The sequence below is a fragment of the Patella vulgata genome, chromosome 6 (genome assembly GCF_932274485.2).
Source record: "Patella vulgata chromosome 6, xgPatVulg1.2, whole genome shotgun sequence".
NCBI classification, from domain to species: domain Eukaryota; kingdom Metazoa; phylum Mollusca; class Gastropoda; family Patellidae; genus Patella; species Patella vulgata.
This window is the reverse complement of record NC_065884.2, coordinates 48,699,143-48,726,666: the sequence shown is the minus strand read 5'-3', so window position 1 is coordinate 48,726,666 and position 27,524 is coordinate 48,699,143. Positions and strand designations below refer to the sequence as shown.

The following is a 27,524-nucleotide window of genomic DNA, read 5'->3' as shown; positions in this document are numbered from 1 at the left end:
TTAAGTGGGTTAGATGTTTTCGGTTCCAGGAGGTGACGAAGGTCTTTGCTGTCTTGGCTATGTTTTCATCACGTGGATGAGTGGAAGTGGAAGAACGGCGTTGTTTTTTACAAGTATTACGTGTAAACTATATAAGATATAAAGTAGACAGGACACGTGAAGGGTATTATTATATTTACTGAAGTGTAATCCATCTACATAAATCGATCGCAGTATGAAAATTTGTTCTTCTCTTTCCTCACGCATAGAAAACTCTCTCGCTTTCGGTGATTTCCAGTGACATCACAAGCATTGAACTAATCAGCGATCGGAAACCCACTCAACTTAGCGTGAACGTCCAATTTACGTAAGATCGGCACCGCCCATCTGAACGATCTGTATGCATATATTATTGTTTGGTTCTATATAGAAGAAGCACTAGAAGTTGAACTACGGGAGCGTCACTGGAATAAATACTGTTTGGAAACTGCTTTACTTAGAACAAACTTAAACACTAAAGGTAAGTGTAGCTTATATAATTATATTATAAAACTTTAAGACTTACTGTTTTCGAAACTTTCTTAAGTTTACAAAATAATTTAAAAGTTTGGGGAATTTTTATCTTTTTAAAATTTAAAAGCAAAAAAAACCTACCGCTTAAAGAAAACTTTTGCAAACAGCCATCAACATGTTTTTACATTTAAATTTTTCTGCGACAAGTTCACTTATGTGCGGTTAAAAAAGAAAAAGTAGGACGGTGAATGTATTAATGAAAATAATATTACGTGATGCAATCGGCTTCGAGTTAAATTTTCATTGAACACTCCTTTCTCGCTATATAGGAGAGAAAATATGTAGCCGCAGTTATCACGCTTCATCCTTTCTTGTCTCCAATTACTAGACCGATTTTTAAACACGCACGAGGGAGAAAAAGCTTGAAAATTCTATTCATTAGATTATTTTTCTAGACTGCATTTTCTTACTGGTGACAACCAATATGATTATCGTCAAATGTTAAAGGTAATTTAAATGCTAAAAACCAAAACCACAATAGGATTTTTGCGTGGAGTTGCAACTATTATCCTAATTTAACAGAACAGTAATAATTGATACAGATAATTTCTTATTTGTGGCAATAATTATATTCCACTTGTGAGATATACTACGTTTCTCTTGATGACTTAATGTCTGCTCAACAATAGAGGTATCGCAGATTATTTATGATATATTGGTTTATACATGATGTTGTAGTGTGAGTGATATGAGCTTTGAAATGTCGACAATACTTAATAGAAGCCGCTATCAACTCTGTATCTGCTTATATTGTTAGCTTGTCACGCTTTTTATTTGGCTTGTTTGCAAGAGAAGCTCTCAAGCTGGAGCAGACCCAAAGCGGGTCCCCGTTTTATTTTTTCCAAAACGTACCCCCGTCCTTCATACCCATACACCCGCCATTCTCAAAAAAATTATATCGGTAGGTACCTGAATTATTATGACGTGTCATGAATGCAAAATATATACTAGACCATTCTGTTTATTAGTGTTACAACGTCTACACTGACTAGTCAATGAAGACGGGCATGGGTCATACAGTGTGCCAGGAAGGAAAATTTGCCCTACGGTACTGCAACCTATTCTTGCTTCGAATTCCAACTGTGTGTCCTTTTAAGTGCACGCCAATGTGTATACCGGACTTCGTCCCATCCGAATGGCTAGACACTGTCTTTGCCGGCCCCTCCGTCCTGCATCACAGACATGACTGAGAAAATATTGCGACAAATTAAATGGTACAAAACAGTCCAATAGCTTATCTGTCATTGTTTCTTGTTTTTTGTTTTGGTTTTTTTTTTTTGGTTTTTTTTCATATTGTTAACCCATATTCTCTTCGACCTATAATATTCTGAAAGAGAAATATTTTCTTTTCAAATTTTCCTCTCAGACATCACTTGACGGAAAGGGCATGCTTAGTTTAATCAAAGGTTATTCATATAAAGAGAGTGTATAACTCAAAGATTGGCTCCTTGTAAAAAAAATTAATTTATCTTCAAATTGATTAAGATTTTTTTTTTTTCAATGTCCGTTCTTTGTGGAAATATATAGATTGATTAAGACCTTTCTTTGCTGTATGCTCGGATTTTTTTTTCTGTGGGCATGTAGACTTTATGTAAGCTAAGGTCTTGATGTAGAAAGTATATTAATTGTTCGATCTATGAATGTAGTGCAAATAACATTTTTTCATGTTCTTTGTTCAAACATTGACAGAAGATCCAATTTGCTATGATTTTATGAACCATTGTAAAGGAACATTCTCGGCTCTGTTTTCAAAGTATTGTACCGAGTATCCAGTTGGGTTTTCATTATTTGAATCGAGCGCAAAATCAATTAAAATCGCTGTAGATGACGTTGCTGAATTGTTGTTCGTCTTTTATTATCTTTTAACGTCCGCTTCCCCCGAGTACCCGTAGTAAACTCACGAGGTTGAGAAGGCGCCCTATCTCCGAGCCAATACGGCCACACCAGAGATCGAAACCACGACCGCAAGCCAGAGGTGACCAGCAAGCTAGAGCTCGAAGCGCGACACTCTAGACCACTGGGCTATCCCAACGCCGTTTGTTGAATTGTGTGAAATATCTTTATTTAACACGTGGCATTTCGAGCTCTAGTTGGCTGGTCACCTCTGGCATGCGATCGTAGTTTTGATCGCTGGTGTGGGCGTATGTGGCTCGGAGATATGTGCTGAATTGGTTAAGCATCCCCTTATATACATACGGTCAGCGTTTTTCCACTCTGGTGTCTAGATTCACCCTAGAAGACCCCATGTTCTAATTACTGTTTAAGCCGAGAATAAACTTCGAGAATTTATATTCCCGATCCCTACAATTCCTTGGTATAAAATCGTGTTAGTCTCAAGGTATTACGTAGACGATATATTAAACTCAACTCATTCACTTTCAAGTTCACGATCGAAAAATAATGTACAGATAAATGAGATTTAAAAAAAAAAATTGGGTTATTTCCTGCACTTACTATTAATACACTCGGCGGTTCAGTAATGAATGGATCCACGGTGGCGAAGTGAGTAAGACGCTGGCTCTCTAGCCTGGATGTCGCGGGTTAGCGCCCGGTATTGGCCGTGGAAGTTCATCGGGATTTTCCGGCGTGGTTTTCCCTTGTCAGGGTAGAGGGCCTGACAGCTGTATAGTCGTTCGGAGATCCCGTGTACATATTGGCGTGCACGTGAAAGATCCCTTGGCAGTTGGAATTCGATATAAAGTAGACCTTAGCGCCGCTGTCTGGGCAAAATTTCCCTCATAGCACAATGCATGGCGTATTCCCGTCTTCATTAGCTCAGTCGGAGCAGAACAGTAAGGAATGCCACAACAATAAAAGTTTTTGTTTAAAAAGAAAACTTGCAAGAATTTCTCCTTTTTTCATATTTCTTTAAGACAGCAAGCCATAGGTTCTAATGTTAGGATTTTTAAAAAAAAAAAAATGACATGATTTCTAGTGAAGACCTACGGCTATGTATTCATAATGTCATTAAAATCGAACATTGTGTGTGTAGGTTCATTTCGGGGGCTAAATGACAAAAAATACTAAACAGTTATAGACCATTTGTCTGACGATATTTAAAAAAATATCCATCCACTGTACGTCATTCAACCGGTAATACCACATTCTCAACAAATTTAAATAATATAAGTTTTCTAGTACTGTGCAGTGCTATGTGTAGCTGGTTAGATGTGGAAAGCCCAGACGCATAAAAACTTCCCACAGCCGACGTGTGACGCATACTCTCTCTCTCTCTCTCTCTCTCTCTCTGCAACACATTTTAATATCCTTGTGATCGTCTAGTATTGTCTTTGGTTATATTTTTATTTCTCTTCTTATGGCTAGGACACCTTTTCACGTTGTGTATTTTCATCTTAAACTCCCCTGCTAGGACGTTTGTCTACCAGTTACAACAATGCAGCAGTTTGTTTTAACATTTTATATCAAGCACTGGATACATAGGTTACAAGCATAGGTCACATTACAATACTTAAAATTAATATGTCTTTCTCTCCACCCACTAATTCGCAAATGAGTTTACTGACGGAACACACTACATCATATGCCTCTCCTACGACCTAATGGGCATTCTGAATCCAGATGGTATCTCTTCAACCTCAACGGTATCTCTTAACGTATCTCTCTCTAAGAATTTAGCGGCTGTCTACTTATCATCCAGAGCGCTGATGGTTTTCTACCCTTGGGTTTCGGCTTTCAATTATCTAATTGGTCAAAGCTAAATGATGCAATGATAATTTTCCTTCCATAAGTGATCTGGTGATATTTTGTTTTCACACAGAACCAGCTATGTTTTGGTTTTATAAATCTTTTAATGTGTCAACCTATGACTCATTCAATTTAAGTGCGTGAAATATGACTTCTCTATAATTTGAAACCAATAATTAGTCAAAGCCATAGTTAATATAATGCTATTAATTTAAAGAGCAAAAATTCTACCAATCTTATTTACATAAGGTAAAAAATCCCTTGAAATCTTTACAACGACCATATACCAACATCTATAGGATTATCTAAGTATTCATATATGTAGCACAAATCTCGCCATCGATATTATTACATTTGATAATGACTACAATATCTATTCAGTTGCCATCTAATATAATGCATTAACGTGATAGCATGTGGAGAAACTCGATAATACAAATATTGAAACTAGGAGATTTTTCGTTTTAAGACAAATACTTAAAGCAATAAGCGAGTGTTTTGTCAAACTGTATTTGTCTTTTGAACAGGGTTAACAAAGCATAACTACCGCAGGTCACATGTATAACCCATAAAACTTCCCATTTAGATCCAAAAGAATCTGGTATTTGATAAGTAATCTCTAGTGCGTCGACAGTTTTAATTGCACATTTTTTTCACAGTGGAATACATCAAAGGGGTGATCCGAATTAAAGAATCAATATTCTTAAAGGACCACGTAGAAAGCTATTAATTCTTAGTTAACTAAACAAATTCCATTTCCCTATCCTTGTACTGATATATTATTGTAAAGGTGTTGTGTCCAGTGGGTGTGGGTTCTTCTGTTATTTCTTTTTCATTCAAAGTCTATATTGCGATCTCAAAGTAGTTTTAAGAACTTAAATTTCTCTCCTTACGGCCAAGAATACACATCGATCTATCTACTGGTGTTCCTTTAATGGCTATAGGACAAAACTGCAGTTTTGACAAAACCTATTTGTTATATACATATTTCAAAGTAATAGATTTTAATGCACAGATATTAAAAAAATGATTTAACATCAAAGGATGTGTATTTAAAATAGTTATTTTAAAAGCCCTCAAACTGGAAACGTTTTGAGTAACAAATACATCAATTTGAAGATGCATCATGTAAGAGCGAAATCAGCCAATTACATGTCTTTTTTATGGCTTCAAATGTTACATAAATCACTATTTAGACATTTATTCATATGACAAGCTCATAATCAACAATTTCGACCATCGCAAGGATTAGAAAATGTTATATCTTCGTTGAACGTTAAAGTGGAAAATCGAGACTTTGTTTATTATCGTAGCCATGGTACTTGACAATCGATACTATTTACGATATTTCTTGTCAAAACATTCATCATCCGCCCAGAATATAGTAATTTGACTGTAATTTTCAATATATTCATTTTTCATTATCTATTTTAAAACTATTATAGCAACAACGGTCAGCTCTTTATCTAAATTTTACATAATCTTACTAATATTTCTGGATCTCTTTTTACCTTCCGGTGAAACCCGTCATAGCTGAATTACATGTCTAGTTCATTTTTCGGTGATTTAGGGTTTGGTGCATCAGTGATCTACGAACATTCGGGACCTTTTCGTTTCGAGACTGTAGGCAAGGCTATGGGTCGCCTCGGATCGTCCTTCGAAAATGTATTGAAAAAAAAGATATAACTTTAAAATAATATCAGCTTAGGACATCATGGAGATCAATGGCATCCCCGTACGTCGGTAACCATATGCCACTTTTCTGATATTGACGTCGATCTCTATTCATTCAAGGATCAATGCTTTTAATTCACAATAACACCGTATTACATCCTTGCAACAAAATGATGATATCGATATAGTTAATCCAACAAAAAAAGAAGGGAAACCGATTCTTTCTATTAGAATGATTTTAGACAAGGTTCTAGTATTTTGTATCTGTTCAGAGGGGTTATAGACTTAACAGGGAATCTATTTGAGCGCAATATTTACATAACAATTACCGCTAAAGAGAAGATGATGTTAGTTTCAGCTTGGGTGATTTTAAAAATGTAATGTACACAGGAAAAGTAGGTGATTCGTAAAAGTAGCGCAATGTAATAGAATATGTCCTCATTCTGTCTCATGGTTTCGACCCTAAACTTGTACGTGACAAGGAGTATAGTGTCTCCTGTCTGACCATGTGGGTTTTCTTCGGAACCACTAATGATCCCTACGCGCAAGCGAATTATTGAAATGAAACTGAACTATATGCACAGGTTAGTACCGAAATGTCCAGATTTGTGTTGAGCGGACGTTACCCTCTCTCTCTTTCTCGAGGATTACATTATTCTAAATAAATTGCCTGATAAATAGGTATTTATAGCCCTGACCTATCATTTGGTGAGATGAGTTATCGAACATTTATATAAACTCTCCTAATATCGTTTAGACTGAGTCTTTAATTTATAGATTCTCGTGTTAAATTACAGCTAACGTGAACTTTTCTTTGAAAGAATTATTGTCCTCTGGTGAAAATATATTTTAACTTCTGACAATTGACGTGGATTCGCGGGTACAGTCCCACTGCTATCCGTTTGGAAAGGGTAAAAAAATTCGCTGAGCAGATCGAGAATTAAAAAAGAGCTTGGAGTTTCGTCTTTTTGCATATTATTGTGGTGAATGTCATGTGATTGCTGGCTGATGATATCACGTGACCACATAAATAAGTCACAAAGGTAAGGTTTTCGTTGTTTACTCGCGTCACTCGAGTCGACTCCATTGCCGAGTTTACCCGGGTGAAATATCCCGAACGGTCCGAGTAGTCACATGACATCAAAACAGTTACGACGTCAGTATGTGATCCACTCGGCAAACCTCGGCAGATTCCGGTATCCTACATCTAGCCTCGGCTGTGTGACAGTAAGTGATATGTACCTACGCCTATACATTTGCGATGCGGCACCGGTTTACTTATAAGGGAAACTTGCCCGCGTTTAGAAAGAAGTTCTCAAAATTGCGTCGTTCGAAGAGTGTGTAGAATTTTCAGTGCAAATTTGTCCTTGTCTAAAGAAAATCGGATAAACTTGAAAGAAAAACAGCTTCAAACTTTGAAAATTTTGTAAGATAAAACATTCTTCAAATACGTCATCAATGACGTCATTGGTCGTCATGGACAACGCCATTGTAATCCGGGAACTTGAAAGTAGTTCTAATGGCGGACTTTGTTATACAGCCGAGATTAGATGTAGGGTACTGGAATCTGTTGAGGTTTGCCGAGTGTATGTGATCGAGAGACAGGCGTTTTTGCGTATAGGATGCCATTTTGTCACGTGACAAACCCTTTGACTCTCCACTCAACGGGGAGTAAACGGGTTAGTCACGTGATGCGACTCGAGTCAGTCATGTGACAAACTCGATTCAAAACGCGAACGGTCTGGTGTCGACTCGAGTGACTCGGGTGAATCTACAAGGTACGGTTGATAACCACGCTAATAAGTTGTCGGCCACGACTACACTATCTATCTTCTACTCTCTGGGTTTACACTTAATGGTGTCATCTACCATTCACTTCGTTAAATAATCTGGTGTCATATTCAGCAGTTGTATTTAAAGTCAGTAAATGACACAATAATCAAATGATTTTTGTATAGCTTATTTAATATTAAAATAGATTCCCAGCAACGTATAATATTATATTATTCAGAAATTATATATTGTTCGTGCTCTGGGTAATATGGTTTAACCGAGTTCGGTAGTCAGTTGGGATTTTCAAAATGTTTAACCTGAGGGGATCACGGGGGCTAAGTGGGGAAGACGCTGGCTCGCCAGCCTGGAGGTCGGGTGTTCGATCCCTGCATTGGCCAAGAAAGTTCATCTTGATTTTCCGGGGTGGTGTCCCCTTGTCAATGATGCAGGACGGAGGGCCTGACAAGGACAGCTATCTAGTCGTTCGGGTGGGACAAAAAACCAAGACCCCGTGAAACATTGGTGTGCACGTAAAAGATCCCTTGACAGTTGGAATTCGATTTAAGAGTATTCCCGTCTTCATTAGCCCAGTTCGGAGCAGAAAAGTAGGACGTTAAACCCCATTTCATTTCATTTTCGTTTAACCCGAATCTATTATCGAATAGGGAGAATATCATTATGTGATTCAACTTTGTGATACTCTTCAAAAAGTTTTTGTAATATTGGAGATTTGACAACATGCTAACACACACAATATTTTCGAATCGGTATTACATTTAAGAATTTGTATGTCATATAGGATTTAATAATTGGTATTTTATTTGGATTTAAGAATTGGTATTTCATTTAGAACTTGAGAATTGGCATCTCATTTAGGATTTATGAATTGGGATATTATTTAGAATTTAAGAATTGGTATTTCATTTAGGATTTATGAATTGGGATATTATTTAGAATTTAAGAATTGGTATTTCATTTAGGATTTATGAATTGGGATATTATTTAGAATTTAAGAATCCGTATTTCATTTAGGATTTAAGAATTGGTATTTCACTTAGCAATCAATGTTTCAGAGAGAGAGAAATGGGGTTTAACGTCCACTCCACACAAACTAGGTCATTTCGGGACTAACATATGGTTTAATTTTATTTTAATAATTCGCTTGCGCATAGGGGTCTTTAGCAGTGGGAGAAAACCGGAGGACCCGGAGAAAACCCACGAGGTTGGACAGGCGACCCTACTCCTTGTCACGTACAACCGGGGATTCGAATGACAGACTTTATGATACAGCGCGCGCACGCTAACCATTCAGCCATCCAACCCCCCATCAATGTTTCATGTAGGGATCTATATTCTGCGGTACATTATTTAAAGATACATTCTCACGAAAGTATTTATTGGGTATTTATTTCCAATAAATGAAATGAAATGGGGTTTAACGTCCTACTGTTCTGCTCCTATGCTGGGCTAATGAAGACGGTTATTTCCAATAAAAGTATGGCAAATTTAGTATATATGGAAAGTAGATACACCCAATCTTACTAGTAAAATACCGGATTTTTTGATAGATTAATTAGTTTGAATATGTTTATAGTCCAAATATATCATCAAATCACCCAGTTTGCATTTCGTGATATAGCTACCAAACTCATCATGTGGCGGGGGGGGGGGGGGGGTCCACCTAATCTTCTTCACCACCAATGTTACTATATATAGAAATAGTCAAGCATTGACCAAAATTTGTCTTTGTTTCTGAATACAATAATCACGCATAGAGATGGGTTTAACGTCCACTCAACACAAACTAGGTCATTTCGGGACTAGCGTATTGTTCAGTTGTATTTCAACAATTCGCCTGCGATAAAGCTGTGGGGAAAATCTGAGGAAACGGAGAAAAAAAACGGTGTTGAACAGGCTACCCTACTCCTTGTCACGTACAGTATAAGCGTGGAGTCAAGCGTGGAGCCACTTGACCCAATTCAATATCAGACCTTACGACCGCACGCGTTAAACCATTGCCCCCCACCCCACCACCACTTCTTTGTTGAAAAAAAAAGGTCGTAATACCTAATAATTGCTGTCTGTTGTGCTACTAACATCACCAGGGCTTCCAACAACTATGGCGGTTTGTTACTTGTTTGACATTTTCAAAATGTACTTTTTATATTTAAAACTTGGCCTCTGGTTCTTTCTGTTGTCGTTTGATTATGGAATCCAGGTCAAATAGTATTCCATTTAGATAAAAGGGGTAACAGGTGCCGTCTACGAGATGTTGTATGCATGTTGGATTTTTCTATTATAGATCACCTGATATATATTTATATTTGTTTTAGTGTTGCTATATTTCTGTATCAAAGACGATATTTATAGAGAACGTAGATAATACTGATTTAGAGGACACACATTATAGTTATAAATACGTGATGCTGACACATAAATAAGTCAAATATGGACTTTTTACTGAGGGAAAAGTGCCGCTTTACGTATTCCTTTTTATGGTCCGGTATAGATGTCGAAAAGAGATTACTGAGCTATTAGGCCTGTTTGTTCCTCTATTGTACCATGAATGCGAACAATATATTTAATTTATCATAATGTACATTTAATATATTGCGAAACTAATTGAACATATTTGTATGTTTAAAGCATCGTTTGTTGCCGAGATATACTACATTGCTCATAATGAAACATTAATGTATATCGAATGGGTCTAATAGATTTACTTTTAATTTGACACTGTTTAATTTCAGTAGGACGTGATGATGGCGGCAGCTATAATAATGATTCTATGGAAATGTTAGAATAGAATGGCTAAGTAGACTAGATCTGTGGCTAATTCACAGAGATTAGTTTACTTAAATTAATATAGTAGACAAATACGCAGTCTGAAGTCGTCTTTATTCATTTACTTAATGTAGCGAGAAGAATTCTTTGTCATAACAAGTGTTTAACTGAAGAGTATCAGAAGTATGTTTATGCTTTCTTATATCGTGTTCACTCCTGTATAATGGATCTATAAAATAAATTAACAGCTTCAATATAGATTCTACTCTAACATGTCCTTGTAATTTTGAAACATTCCTCCCTTACATATCAGTCCAATATACATGTACGCTTTGAAGTCTTTATTTTGTTTTAAGGGATGTTTTTCTTTCTATTTCTCAACTTCTAAAACAATTTTCCTTTGCACAGTCGACAGTTTAAGTTGAATACGAAAGTACAGAGACCGATTTCCGCCTCCTCTGTTGATGAAATGTATCATGAATGATACAGGTGGTATTATCATTTCAACACAATTATTTATTTTTGTGGATTAGCATCAAAGCGGACAGGGTCCTTTAATCTATTGATATCAAAGATGACTCTGGAATTGAAAATGGGATTCAGGTGATCTGGGTTTACTGAAGAAATTTGCGGAGTTTGCAACGATCAAAATGGATCGTATATCAAAACAGACACCGTGTTGTAGATGTCTATTAATAACGTCGGTGAAATTGGAATCAGTTTTCATATTTTAACCCACGAAACCATCTTAAAAATAAATCACGATATAGATTTTGAGTAATTATTAATAGTTGTCTCTTTCTGAGGTAATGTCCATGTTGTGCTATTTGGAGAGTTGGACAAACTGGGGAATTTTACTCATGTTTTTGTTGTTATAAAATAAAAGAGACAGTTTGTCTATTTATCTGATTAATAACACACGAGTATTCCCTTGAATATCGACTTACTATTGCAAGAGGAGAGGAGAGGACGGGACGGGGACGGGGACGGGGACGGGGACGGGGTGGGGTCTGTGACTTACTAACATAACGGTCCCGTGTTCGATCCCGGTGTTGGCCGAGAAAGTTCATATGGATTTTCCGGCGTGGTTTCCCCTTGTCAGTGTTGCTTTGCAGGACAGTTGGCCTGGCAATAAACAACATTTAGCCGTTCGGGTTGTACAAAGAACCGGGGTCCCATGTATAGACACTTGTCCAATATATTATACATGATCATGATTTATCTCGATTACTGAAGTGTATTAATTTTAATTTACTGATGGATATATAGGTCGGCATTTTGGCTCTTACTGCGGGTAACGTGACAACCCTTTACCGTTCAAGTGTAGTTCCTTAAAGGGGAAGTGGCCTCGTATGTGGACCATAGTATGTCAATATATTTACAACGTAAACACCTGATAAATAGACATTTGAACTGTGCTGACGTACATGACACCATCCTTGGTACCGGTATAGTTCATTTAATCAAATTGATGCCTATGACTAATTAGAAACTAATTGATTAATCAAGTTTAATTAATGTGATATATCTATTGATATAATACTCGTCTTGATAAACTAAACACTTCATTCCATTTAGTAGTTAAACTATAACATCGCCTCCACTTTAATATAAATCTATACTTTCAAAAAAAACAAAAAAAACAAAATCCCAAGGCCATTAAACTTTTGAACTCACCGATAAAAACTTGTTTTTAAATATAATTTATATCGTTTAATACCTTTATTCAGGTAAAACTGTGGTGCACAACGGGCATAATCACTAAATTTGACCCATAGCTAAGAACTGTTAATTTTGTTTAAATTGCAAAGATATAGTCATATATAGATACCCTTTTTAAGATGCTATTCATCATCATACTACTAAGTACAAGAACCGGTAGCGCTGATAAAATTCTTAGCGATGAAATATGAGGCACACTTTAGAGTTTAAATTCTTATTAAAACAACAGAGGTGATGGCTCGAGCAACCCGAGTAGTCCGGAGACTAATCGGGGAGAATTCGATTTGACAGTTTTTACTTATTTTTGAAACATGTTTCGAAGTGTTTTGGTTCTGTTATGCAAGATCTTTTTGGACGTTCCAAAGTAAATGTACGGTGCTAAGGCTAAGATAAGTTTTAAATGTTCCTATTATTAATTAGAACAGACTTCGCTTTAGTTTTTATATTTTACGCTGACATTTTATTGCTTTCAATCTTCCTAGTTCAAAACGGAAAATTTGACCTTTTCACCTCCGGGGTCACAAAGAACAAGGGTGAATTTAGCAAGTTTACATTTTTATTGAAAGGGTGATTACATTCGATCATTTCAGCATGTTTTCATGATACAAGAATGGCTGCGCATTCACTTTCAGTGTAAATGACCGCATTTGACCGTTGACCCCTGATATCTCGAAAACGCCCCAACGGCGGACTGATTACCACTCGGCATCGTATTCTACGCAAAATTGTACTATAGAAAAGTTGGTTTTGGTTTTGTGCCCATTTGATGGACACCCCACGCACTGAGCCCCCCAAACTAAAGAGTAACCAGCAGTAACATAATGCATGATTTCCAAAATGGGGTGGGATGCGGACACACAGCTCTGAATTACTTAAAATGATAATAAAAGGGGTTGGAGATATGCGCAGACTCTCGCAAACGATTTTTTGGAAATCGTCAGTTCATATAGGCTAAAGGTAAATTGGACGTAAATACGAGTCAGCATTTCTAGGCAACGTGTGTTTAATGATTTTTAGACGTATCATATTGCCAATCTGAACTATTGCTTTACACAAAAATAGCTAAATTCGGGGGCGAATGGGGAATTTAAATTGAGAGATTTTAATAGTACATAACTTTTTGTTTTAAAATTACAAATAATGTTGTATATTTATGCAGTAAATCACAGAATTTTACAGTAATAGATACTTTAATATCTGACGATCTTCTGATATTACCATTGCGAAATTACCGATGTTCAGAAATACAGTCAAATTATGGGTGTTTAGTTTATTACAGTCGCCGTGTTATCTTATAAAGAAAGAAGACAAATATTATGCAAACGGTATGCAAATACAATGGAAATGGAAAAGACAAAATACTGCTCTAATTACAAATATTACAATTTTTTCTCACATAATAGCACGGCAGGGTAATAATATGGACCAGATTATATCTAATCAATTTCTTCTTTTTACAAAACATTATATTTTATTTGTTTCAAAAGATGATGATTTGAACTAATTTGAACTGCTTTTAAACTCTGATGTTTTTTTTTTGTGGCTATAAAGCTATGCATTGACTAGACAATATACATTGCCATTGTGAATTGAAAACGAATGCCAGTACTAATCGGTTGTTGGCGATTGTCTTTATATTATATGATATTTTTAAACAGAATTATTCAGATAGTGTGGGTGGACATCAGTAATAAGACAATGTAAATTTTTGATTGACAACAATAGTCAATATCCGCTAACTATAACGAATTGATGAAGTTATATTTAAACCTTGGGTTCGAGAAATCTATTCTGAAACCTTCCTTTTTTAGAAATATATCCTACTATTACCAGCGAGAGAGAGAGAGAGAGAGAGAGAGAGAGAGACGGGCGGAATGTTCACTCGACACAAACTAGTTCGTATCGAAACTAGCATATTGTTCGATTTAATTTCAATAACTCGCTTGTGCGCAGGGTCTTTAGCAGTATGATGAAACCGGAAGTCTTTGACAAAATGTGAGTTTCAATACTTCGCTTGCGCGTAGAGGTCTTTAGCAGTGGGAAGAAATTGAGGTTGGACAGGCGACACAACTCTTAGTCGCATTTAAGCTTTGAATCGAAACCACGTCACTTGGCTTCAGACCTTATGATCTGAAGCGCAAGCGTTAGACCCCTCCCCGCAAGGTATAGTCGATAAAAAAGCGTGTCCATGAATTTGAGCAGCGGGAGGGGTGGGGGGCCAAGGGTGAGACAAGGTGGGAAACTACCAGCAAATATTTGAGACAACATTTCTGGTCATTTCGGTGCATACAATGGAATGAGCCAAAACGGCGGCAATACTTCGTACGTTAGTCTTTTCGACGTTACATCCATGAATGCAGGAGAGAGAAAATATGGTCTGCGCCAGCAGGGGAGGGTCTGTACCCCTTGGACGCCCCCTCCCCCCTGGCCAAGCGCCTGAACCAATGAATTAAGTAGGAACCAGACGACGTGATGCTAATTTCATCTGTCCAGTGACATTATATTTTTTACAGAATCCAAAATCAATGTTCTGTGTTTTAAATTAGTGCACGTTCGCCTATCGTCTGCTATCGGCATCATGGCGTTAATAAGATCGTTCGACAATGTAGCAGATGAACTCGTGTTATACCTAATAGACCCCCCTGAGTACGCAATGTCTTCTATTATTTTGTTGATATAACCACGCACTTGACTTCTGATGTTTTCTATTTCTTGTATTCGCCAAATGTGACCAGGGTTCAGACCTTGGGATTACCTACTGACTGGATATTCTCTCATGGGAAAAACTCGAATCATCTGCTTCAGACTTTAAACACTTGTTCACTTACCAAATGAATGATAATTAGTATCAGGTGAATTAAACTGAATAAACATATCTAAAATGTGAACTTAAAAATATGTATCTCATTTGAGGACTTCACATAATTTGTAGCACTGTCGTGATAATTTGATTTTGGAGCCTGGAAAATTTCATAGATGAACGCGCAGATATAGCCAACAGTAAAGTTGGTTAAAAACTAAATACAACTTCCAAGGGTTACATCCCTGCCAAACAGCCCTATTTCTGAATTTTAGAATCGGCTGAGTTGTGCCAAATCCTTCAGATGGCATCAAAATGATTTCATATTTGCTTGCACGTTGACGAACTTCCTGGCAATTGAAGTTTCAAAGAAAATAAGCCGAAGTGCAAAGTTCTCGACCCTGAGAATGTTCGAAGTATTTTGTAAACAGGCGTTAAACCCCATTCTGTTGTATTGCGACTATATGGTTGGGATTCTGGGTAAGCAGTCTGTTTGATTTCTGTTAGAATCAAAATGATCTGTACCGATGTCATGATGACAGAATACCATGTCACATGGCCCTTGTTTCTCAATTTAGAAAATGATTAACCAGATTAATTAAATTTTGAAAAGGCAATATTATGGTTTAATTGTGGACAGCATATTTAATATCTGATAATGTGTGAAATAGAATTGATTAAATGGCTCTGACAATTACACGTCGTTCTCATAGGAAATCAAGCTCTTGTAACCGAAACCTTCTGTCTTCAACTACGTATAAATCCATATAGATGTATAGTTAAGTTTAAAGGTAAATATGTCAATATTCATATCTTCTTGATATAAATTACATCTTTAGTCACTTTGTTCTTGGAATTCAGAAATGCTTATAACTCTTATCTGGTTGATATTGCATTTTATAAAATGTTGCCACATTTTTAAAGGCCGTGTATTAAAATTTAAAACCTAACGTCTTGTGAATGTACATGTTGCGATTCTAAGTTTAGCATTTGTTTCGAATGGACAACACCCGTGGGCAATTTTGATCCGAAATCATCTAGATTCACTTAAAATCCAAACATGGATTTCGTCTCCCTTTAGAAGTATGATATACAGATTTCGATTTCAGGAAATCTTTTGGTAGAAGTAACGACAATTGATACTTTGGCTCTATCACCTGGGCTGTAGGATTTTAAAATAAGTATATATAGGTGTATTAGTAACGAGTATCATTTAAGAGGTGGGATGCATGCACTCTTTCAGGAAGACCTGATACCACTTCTCGTGTGGGGGTTTTCAAACTGCTGACTAATGTTTGATGTATTCCTGTATTACCTAGTTTGAACATTAGACAAATCGTAAGAAAACCACGAGAATTGTTAACTGTCATTGACATTTATTAACTCAAAAAAAGCAGTCTACTAAGTCTAATGTCATTGTCCATGCATGGTCTATTCAAAATAAAATCGCAATGGGTAATCTATAGTTATAAAGATAATCAAGTTGCTGGTGTCGCTGAAATAGAATAATTTGATAATAAAATTCAATCTTATGTGGTATTAAGTTGTTTTAACATGTTCGCACTTACCACTGTATGGACACCTCAGCTAATTTTGACATGCTATCAAGTGACATGGTGTTTTTTTCAATATATGGAAAAAACTCCGAAGGATTACTGACGTATTCCGGTGCATCAGGTCACGCCTTACCACGTCAACAATCAAGTTACACCATGCATTATTGAGTATAGTAAGATCCAATACCTATTAAAGTGGGAAAAAAACTGTCATTTTGATCTCTTGAAAAAAAAACGGAAGTTAAACTTCAAGACCGAACTTTTTGATATTAATTATTAGTAGACATGAGGGTCATCATATATACAAATGTCAAGGGTCATCAAAAGGTTAGGTCACCAGATTGAAGTTTAAAAGTCGAACAAATTTCAAAATGAAACCGGAGTAAACGAAATCGAAATTCCAAAAACGGGTCCCTAAGAATTGTTGCTATTTGGAGTAGGTTCAAAACAAAACAAAAAGTGTTCGAAAATCGAAATCGAAATGGCGGTTGAATATCGATTTGAAGATTTTTTGTAAAATCCTACATGGCGGCCAAACGCTTGAAAATGTTGTCGAACAAGGTGTCTGAAAATGAAAGATAATATCTGAGGCTAACACCACCATATATCATTTTTAGTCATTTTTGAAATGGAGAGCACTATTCACATTCAGGAGAAATCGGAAGGCCTCGGTTATTTTTGGTGGTTTCAGAAAGCAGTCATAAATTCTTTTAATATGCCATTTTGAAGGCATCGGTATGTTCCTTATTCCTACCAAGTTTCAACTTGATACCTCAAATAGTGACGGAGATATGCCATCTTGAAAGTCGAAAAAGGGTGACGAAAACTTTCGCAAATTTTTGATGCTAGAACTAATCAAGTGAACTTTCGAATTTCGAAAAACCGTCAGTCAGAGCTCATATGTGATTCGTTCAACGAATCTAAAAATGAAAACCCAATGAAGATCCGATGAATAACCGAGATATGGGGAATCTTTTGTCACATCCGTAAAACACTTCCTGTTCGTTAAAACTGACCCAATTTATATTTAGTAAATAGATCCACGGAGGTCAACCACATCTACGTTGGCAGATTGTTTGCACCATTGTAACACAATCTTAGTGATAACAGAGATCAGTTTAGTAAATATAGGATTTATTTACATCAGGTATATAAAACAGCTACACTTACATACATACAACGACAATACGGGAACTTAAACTATATAGGAAGTAGACTACGACAGAAACACATAACTCTAGATATTAAATACACCATTCTGCCCCTCTGCCAAGGCAGCGGCTGAACTCGGGTGAGTCCATACGCCGGCCTCTCCGTATTTGCTAGTCTCTAGCCGTCTGCTCTCTGCTCTTCTCTGTCCGTCTGCCTTAACTGTCAGCAAACTTCTGCTTATATAGCGTACGACAATTAGGAAAAATGGTTAAGAGTGGTCATATGGTATTGTTTATTTATCAGATTATGGTATCTGTAACTGCACTGCGTATCCCCTTTGAAGTCATTATTATGTCATGGTATGATGCACTGACCACTAGTACATTTCCTTTGAAATCTTGCCGAGTGTTGCACACCGATCATGCGCAACCCGTAAATGGCACATTGAATTAATTACATGTTTAACTGCAATACAGACAATCGTGACTTAAGAATAGTGCATACAGAATTAAAAGGTCAATATTATATATATTATCAAAAAAGCTGGAGGTCAACATGTTCAATTTGATAAAAGTTATAGAGAACTTTGTTACACCATGTACAGTTTTGGCTGCACACTCATCCCGTGGTAGGGTAATATTAATACTTTACATACCTTGCCAAATTACCGTTAAAATTTGAGGGCAAATAGTTGACTCGACCAATCGCTACCGCCTCGTTCTCATCGATGATTTCATTTAAATCTCGTTTAATTTCGAATCGTGTTAGTTCAAACCAATCAGAAATTTATATTTAGAATTTGAAAGACCAATAGTGCATGACAATGTATTTGGAATTAATAAACAGACAGCAGCATACAGATGTCCGCGCCAGGCACAGCTCTTCGGTAAAAGTAATGCAATTAAATGAACGAATGTGTTACACTGACTTCGGTAAGTGGAACCTAAGTGCTGAATAAAATTAAATGCCGATCTTGATATTATACACAGTCCATGGTAGTAGTAAGTATTGATGTCGGAAAATTATGAGCAACTAACAAGGGATAAAACTAATATGTACATTTAAGTGCACGAAAGCAACTCCCCGTATCCATATTTTCTCTCATCAATTCAGTAGATTACAAAGCACATTACAGTATTTAGAGACAAAACTGCTGATACGGACAAGTGCCTGCCACATTTTTTAAACATACAACTATAGATGTATAAATAGCCTATTAATTTAATCTAGTGTGACATTGTTCTATGCAACTCTCTTCATCAAGTTAAAGTTCATTTTTAAACCATTGTATGATTTCTCGTAATTAAAACAACGTATATATCTCTAGTTGAATGAATGTCTAGAAAAGTGTTAAAATCGTGACTGATCTCTTCGAAGATTTTGCTGTAGACAATTGCATACACTGCGATGATGTGAGGAAAAACAACCCTTAACCTTATTTCTATACTCGATGTTACATGGTAGCGTCTTCTAGCCTGTAATAAGCTGGTAATAACAGTGAATAAAAGCCAAAGATTTGACACAAGTAGAAAGATTTATTCCACTTTATTATCTTTTTTATTACAAAGAATTACAGAGAATGGTCGGGGAAATTGGTAGTTATAATTCGCCAAAAAATCTAGCCGTCTTCATTGATGGCACTAATGGCTTAAATTTTGATATCAAGTAATCTGTCTGTCAATGGTATTTACATTTTTATATTTGGTCGAATGGGTTTCGGATAAATTGAAGGTGATTGCGGTTCGTATTTAGACTAATTTCTAAGAATTTGTTTGGATTTGACTAGGATTTGATTTTCGTCAAAGAACCTATAAACATCAGTTGTAAAGATGCTATATCCGTGTAACCTTTCACCTCGTCTTTGATGCCATTTTATTTTCTGTTAACATGGGCAATAAAATAAATACAGTGTTTGATCCTGAAATTGCCGTAGCCACCCCCCCCCCCCCCCCAACAAGTATCGATAATATAAAGTGCAGGCAGTTGTTTTGTTATGTAGAAATCTAGAAAAACTATTCATCAATGAACATTTGAAGGTCCGTGGCGTTTCAAATCATTTAATCCACATATACGGTTTAACATTAAGATGTCTTGTTTGTCCTGTCCGCGGGATTGTCTTATGGGGTATGGCCCCACCTGCACTTACTATTAGATGATGTGCTGATACAGGTATCTTAATAGACAATGCAGGATAACTGCACAAAAAACAAAGACATAACAAACAATATAGTAGAGACAATGCCATCAGATGAAAAACTAGGCTGGTAAAACTCAGAAATATTTAAATTTAATTGAAACATCTGTGGGGTAAGTTTTACATTAAATGAACAAAGTTTGAACTCTGTCAGGGAGTGAAAATAATGAATACGACGACCTTGATTTAGCTTGGTCAAATCCATCACAGGTCTGATGAGTCAGACGTGTCTCGTTGCAGAGGGAAAAAGCATAATTTAATGTTATCGAACTCCAGTCTTTGGCACTGTAAATTGTTTCTTGTTTCAAAGATCGATAGCCCCTATCAGTCAGTCTATATATCTAGCATTACTAACATTTTAATAATTTATCCATGATACTAAATTAATATGATTTATCTATATAAATATTTTATAAATTCTCGTTAACTGGGAAGTAGTGGTGGGTGTCGTGTACGAAATTAGACATGCTTACTTTTTAGAACACTTTATATCCGTAGTTGTCATTGTACTCTATTTAAACCACTCGGTCCCTAGTTCTGCCCACTAGCCCTGGTTGTCTTGTATGGTTAGTCTGGCTAGAAGACCACATAATAATTCCCATTCGAGGAGTTCACAAAGCTAAACACTATGTTTTGTAATTTTGTATCAATTTCGATAAATTATTCATAACTTCAAAATATCTACGACAAAGAAGGATTACAACATCGCTTCTTTCAGTGGTTTTATTTTACAGCCTACAGAGATGTATATTTGATAATGGTATCATCTTTAATATCATACACATTATCACATCAATAAATCATATTTATGCTACAACCATTACAAATATTAGACAATAAAAATATAATACTTTAACTGGAGGGTAAAATGTTGTTCTTGTAGCTAATATGACTTAACAGATGGGTGAATTAGATCACAGAAAAAAAAGGCATAGATTTTATTAATAAATAATGAAAATTGGTTCTATCGCTATGTTAGAAAATAATGAAGGTAATGATTCGGTTAGATTCTGTTTCATTGTATGATAGCTGTAGGCGCTGGGTCACATCCAAAAATATAAATATATAATAACATTCAGTTATTTGTGTCCTGATCGCGATTGTTAGCAATGATCATTATTGCAAAAATGTCACATCGTATCAAATTATTTGGTAGTTCAGATTAAAAAGAACAGTTGATAGTCAAGCACCATTTTAAAACGAACAATGCACCAGCAATATAATATGGGATTTATAAGGATTACTGGGAACGTGTTGTATAAGATTTGCGTTCATGATAATTTCCATTTCTTTCATAATTACAATTGGTGCAATTATTCCACAAGTTACGTGTAAATCTTGTCATATAATTCTTTGTTATATTATAATATATAACAAACAGAGATATTATCAGGTACGATAACAAAGAAACGCTGATATAAAACGGGATGTCAATACTATGTTCAAATGTCGAAGTTAACAGAGAACAATGGTTGAAAGATTAGTAAACCAATAGAACTCAGATAAGAATACAAATTACTTAATACGAAAGGAATGTGTTTAAATAAGCCCTTCCTTGTCATTTTCTTCATAAAGGTATTATTGTACAAAATCACAGGTCGTGAATCAAAGAGTTCAATTAAACTGAACATGACAAGCAGGTGTAGGTAGATAACATTGATATATACACCACCCATTATAGAACCAACAGTTGTCAGGCAAGATACGCCCAGATTTTGCAAGGGATGGATAGCGATTTTTCGAATAATCCAGGAAGCTATGGTCTGAAATGCAAGAATATCGAAATGGACTGATATATTTGGAATTTAAAGATATATTTTCAGTTTCATCAAAATCAGATAAAAATAGAGAGTCCACAACCTTCGTATTACATACCTTTACACTACTCGCGTACAAGGTGCGGCCATTTTGTCAAGCAGTTTCGGTCCGATTTTCACGAAATTCAAACTCAACCCTCATTGATGTGCAACGGTGATATATTTAAACTTTTTTTTAAATTGAATACAAACTGTGATTTCTAGCGCTTCGCAAGCTAAAAATACGGATATGTGAGAAAATTGAAAGGAGACGAGATCTTTGTGATATAAATTTAAAGTTTCATCAAAATCGGATCAAAATTGTGGCCTCCAGGGGGTCTACAATCTCGATATACCATATATTTACACTATTTGCGTAGGAGGGGCAGTCATTTTGTCCGGCAGTTTTGGTCTGATTTTCACGAAATTTGAACCCAGCCATTATTAGGGTGTTACGGTGATATATTTAAACGACTTTTTAAATCGAATAAAAACTTTGACCACTAGAGAGACCACAAACTAAAAACGCGATTTTTCGTACAATCAAGGGCCACAATTTAGGAAGTTACAATCCGATATGTGCAAATATCTATAGGACCTAAGATCTTTAGGTTATAAACATGAATTTCAAGTTTTATCAAAATGAGATGAAAATGGTGGTGTCTAGAGGGTCCACAAACTTTGTCCGGCAGTTTTGGTCTGATTTTCACGTCTAGAGTGTCCACACGCTTGGTATTACATACTTTCACACTTTTTGTGTACAAGGGGCGGCCATTTTGTCATTTGAGTGTACCGGTGATATATTCAAACGACTTTTTTAAATAGGGTAAAAAATTGTGACCTCTAGAGTGTCCACAAGTTAAACACGTGATATTTCGTACAATAAGGGGCCCTAATCCATGAAGTTTCGATCCGATACATGCCAATATCGAAAGAAACCGAGATCTGTTGGAGATAAACTTATATTTCAAGTTTCGTCGAAATCGGATAGGATAGTGACCCGTAGAGTGTTCACAAACAAATTGTGGACGGACGGACGGGCGACGACAATATACGTCCACATGAAAAAAAAATGTGGGCGTATAAAAAGATATGGCTATATGACATTTTATACAAGACATAATATCTGTTACAAAGTAAATATCATTGCAAAATTAGCTTCATTTTTCAAATAAGAGATTAAATAGATTATTGGTAATATAATCTTCAACGTCATTATTGTCATCTTGTATAATTCATTCTATTCTTTACAGGGTCAGATCAGGACGTACAAATTTATTATATATATATATATACGTCCCGTCGAACTGTAAAGTGAGCAGATATCTTAATACTTTTTATTGGGTTTTATTTCATTAACTTTATACTGTATATAAATAAAATGGCTTGTCGAGATTAAATTTATTATATATATATATATATATATATATACGTCCCGTCGAACTGTAAAGTGAGCAGATATCTTAATACTTTTTATTGGGTTTTATTTCATTAACTTTATACTGTATATAAATAAAATGGCTTGTCGAGATTAACGGTGCGGAAAATGTTCAGAAATATGTCTACCCCACAATCTTTCATCCACCCACCCACCCATCCCAACCCAACCCTACAACTACGCTGCTCCCGGTGACGCGGTGGGAATCAACATAATTCAAAGCAATCGACAACAGCATAATTCAAGATAAATGAAATTGATCTAGTGTGTGAAATAGCTTTTTGACGTTCGCTTTCACCTAAGTAATATCGCAGACAGACACCGGTTTAAGCGAATGTACACACGCTTGTCACAAGTAAATTCGTTACAAGCTTGTATCACATATCTACTGAGTCTGATATTTGGAGATAAAAAAACAAAATCAATCTATTGAGTCAGAAATAATTGGCCCTAATAAAATATTCATGGCATAATACAATATCAGTAAAAATATTGGTTGAGAATAAGTTCCTTAAAATTGCATCTATTTATATGGGAACTTCACATAATTATTAAAATATCCTTGTACGCTTACATAATGTTTGCAAGAGAACCAACAGGACAGGTTTGAAACGGGTAATGATTAACAGTAACTACTTATACTTAAAATGTATGTAATTTGAAAAACAAACCAATAACTTATATAAAAAAATCACTTTAATATTTTTTTATACTAATTGTACAATTTAACACATTCATATTTTTTATACTAATTGTATGAGTTAACGCTTTCATAATTTGCAGTACCAATAAGTTAACACTTTCATATTTTTTTAAAACCAATTTCAACAATGACAATCAGTTCTTCTTATGACCTACAGTGCATCAGCATGTCAAGGTTTAATAACATTAGTTTGACACTCTCACTGTGTGACCAATAAAATAATAACTTATTTCAAACAAACCCTAAAAGACAATACAGGAGAACTGCACATCAAGCCAGAGACAAAACAAGTGGTACAAGAACATGTCATAATTAGATAAATATTCCCGGGAAGATACAATTTTTTACCAGGAAACTAGTATAATTAAATAAGAGCTAAAGCCGTGAGTGTGGGTGGGTGTCTGCGTGTGTGAGGAAGGGGAGGGGTATCCTTTATCCAATATTCGGACTAATAGCTATAAGTATCCTCTATATGCATAGGTTATTCGACACGTTACGTGACTATTACAATGGGACCAGACCATTTAATGATAGTAGTTTTATCTTTTTAAAACAGAGTCCAAAAATAGTATAGGTAATAAAAGCAATTTCACTGAACAATCCACATTCCTTGTTTTAGCATTTACCCGCAAGTATGCCTTATCTCCCCAGTCCTAGATCTGAAACGGTGCGCCTACATGATGCTTCAGTATAAATTTAAACAACACCGATTGAGTTTGCTTACTGTGTTGCTCGCTGTTGGTGGTTTGGTCAATGGTTTGATTATGGTGCTTATAAATGGTTCTTAGCAAAATTATATGTACATGTATTTGTATTAAAGCAACGAACTTAGAAAGTTTTCAACAAGCCAATTATCAAGGAAAACACCGCAAACGCAAAGAGATCAAGTTCAGATCACGATACGGGGTTTACGGATCATCCACGTTCGGCTTATTTTTCACACAAAGTTCGAAGAGAAAATAATTATGGTTCACCATCGTGTATCAAGGGAAATGATGATAGAATCAAGATGATATGCGAACAGTTCTGTAGATTATACCAGCGTCATATTTTCTCGACATGATTTGTTATATTGGGTCCCCCGTAGATTTTACCTAGCTCTATGGGATATAATTCATTATACACATGGTTAGATATCGACCGACACGGCCTTAACTTTATTAACTCGGGTATTATACTATTATTCGCTTTACAGATCGGCATAAAATAAATACCTTCCCTCATGGCCAAATTTCTTTTTTTATTATTATTATTTCTACTGTTAACAAGTTTCTGAAATTTATAGATAAAGACGTCATGTTTCTTAGTTCTCTCTTTGACAAAAAAAACTGTTTCCTCTTAAAATATGAATTTTTAAAAATCTCTTTGGAGAAGACAACTTGAAATAGAATAAAAAAATAAATAACCTTATTCACTCGATCGAATGCAGTTGAATTTCCCTAATTAGTCAATTAAGTGGGCATTTTTTTTTAGCGCAAACAGTCCACTTTCTATGGAGTTCTATAATCCTCAAGTAGTTGTTTGTGTAAAAACTTTAATACGTAGATTATATATTTCTGTTTTTTAACAGATATAGATATTGTCCCATTATAAACATAATCTTAGAATGTTCGTTTGATATATTCAAAATGTCATTTGGTCCTTAATCATACAAAAGCAATATTGATTTATAGAAACTGCCGAGATGCTTTTTAATGACCGCATAAAAAGTTTTGTTTAACATCTCTCAGGTCCAAACTGACTGAAAACAAATCTGAAATAAACGAATATAAATCACCCTCCTACAGTATGCGCATTCTTTGATATGCAGATCACGACACTGGCCTTGTAAACAGTAAAACAATACAACCACTGACAAAGTAACAAATTTATGGTGATTTACATTCACCCTCAGCTGTCAAAAAGGCGACCATGTCTCATCTAATCAATGTACCTTTTTTTTACAAAAGACCTTTTTACTCAGAAAAGGCAATTGATCATGTAATTTGTTCCCTAAAAGAATCTTTTAAAAAATAACCCTTACTAATCAACAAGCGTCCATAATAAAAACTGTCATTAATTGGTTGATAATGGTAAATTTATGACTGTATATCTAGATAGCTGAATGTTGTATTAATCACTGATATTATGCGATAATCTATCACCCCTTTTATTAATTATATTATCATTATTACTATACCTTAACAATAGATCTTGTCAAGCATTTCATTATAACCTTTGATCTATATTTTGATAAATGATATTTATACTACTATTGTAATATATTCTCTTTCTATTTTCAGAATTAACATGGAACTTAACTTATCATTATTCCTGCTACTTGCTTCGCTAACACTGATATTCGCTCTACCACTATCAAGTATAGAAGAAACAGATAAAAACGATAACGGCATACAGTCACAATTTAGAGACAATGGTGAATATGACGGTTCACTAGAAAAGCGATTAAGCAGTTTTGTACGAATCGGAAAAGCTCCCCGAAGCTCGTTCATGCGAATAGGTCGCCCGAGCTCCTTTGTCCGTATTGGAAAATCAGCCACCGACACAGAATCAAATATGGACGACGAAGAATTCGGATCGCCGGAAAAAAGACCTAGCAGTTTTGTAAGGATAGGAAAGGGTGCCAGCAGCTTCGTAAGAATTGGAAAAAGTTTGGGTGACGATGAAAAGCGTATGTCGAGTTTCGTAAGAATAGGAAAAGGTTTGCCAATGGAAGCTGATAAAAGAAAGAGCAGTTTTGTTCGTATTGGAAAATCAGATCCTGAAAAGCGCGCTTTCGTTCGAATTGGAAAAATCCCTTCATCTGCTTTTGTAAGAATCGGACGCGTTCCCCTGTACGACGCCCTTTTAGAGAAACCTAATGGATTTTTTAGATTAGGTCGAGTAGGAAAATCTTCTTTCGTCAGAATCGGAAAGAGAGACATCGAAAAATAAACTGCATCGGTTATTTTAACAAGTGCCAGTGCAATGTACAAATATTCAGTTCGGCTCAACAGAGCAAAAAATACAAAGAGTTCAAACAAATTTAATGACATTTTGGAAATTTTGGTTTTAAAAATATCTTTGGGAACACTGTTTTACGTATCCGTCCCAGTTTGAAGCCAGTTAAGATTATTAGAGACTTAAGGAACTCTTAGATCAACAATCGTATACATCTTAACAAACCAATATGGTGACGTAAACAGAGACATAATATCAGTTGAAGTTTTTTGTCCCCAATCCCCGCGGTCATTTGCAACCAATCTCATGGACTTAAGCCTTATTTTGATCCTGTAATGAACACTCGAAAATATAAAATGGTTGCACTGCTTCTTGAAGATAAAGATTATAAATTAACGACTATAGCAATTGTTAATCTCCGCTTTTTTTTACTGGCCGTGGGCTGTTAGCTGGAGATGTGAGAAAAGTTATTTCAAAGATATTAACTTTTATCTTTTTAATGCAATAAACCAGAACCATATGATGATATCAGAGATACGAATTTATTACACAAAAATTGTGTATATATGATTCTAAGAACAATATAAAATAACAAAAAAAAACTATGTTAAATACCCTGCAACTGAGATTTTGTTTAAATTATGACAGTATTAAGCTGGAAATTGTCCCAATAAATTGATAATAATGTAATATAAGAAACATCGGCAAAAATAAATAAAAATATTATTTGTTGAA

General features: G+C 35.5%; 1 protein-coding gene across 1 annotated transcript; it reads left to right on the top strand.

Moving 5' to 3' along the window:
* Positions 1 to 341: 341 nt before the first annotated feature.
* LOC126824306 (FMRFamide neuropeptides) lies at positions 342 to 27,524 on the top strand. The gene is made up of 2 exons (XM_050553505.1): positions 342 to 499; positions 26,132 to 27,524. The coding sequence occupies exon 2, from the start codon at positions 26,139 to 26,141 to the stop codon at positions 26,781 to 26,783; it is 645 nt and encodes a 214-aa protein (XP_050409462.1). The 5' UTR covers positions 342 to 499; positions 26,132 to 26,138; the 3' UTR covers positions 26,784 to 27,524.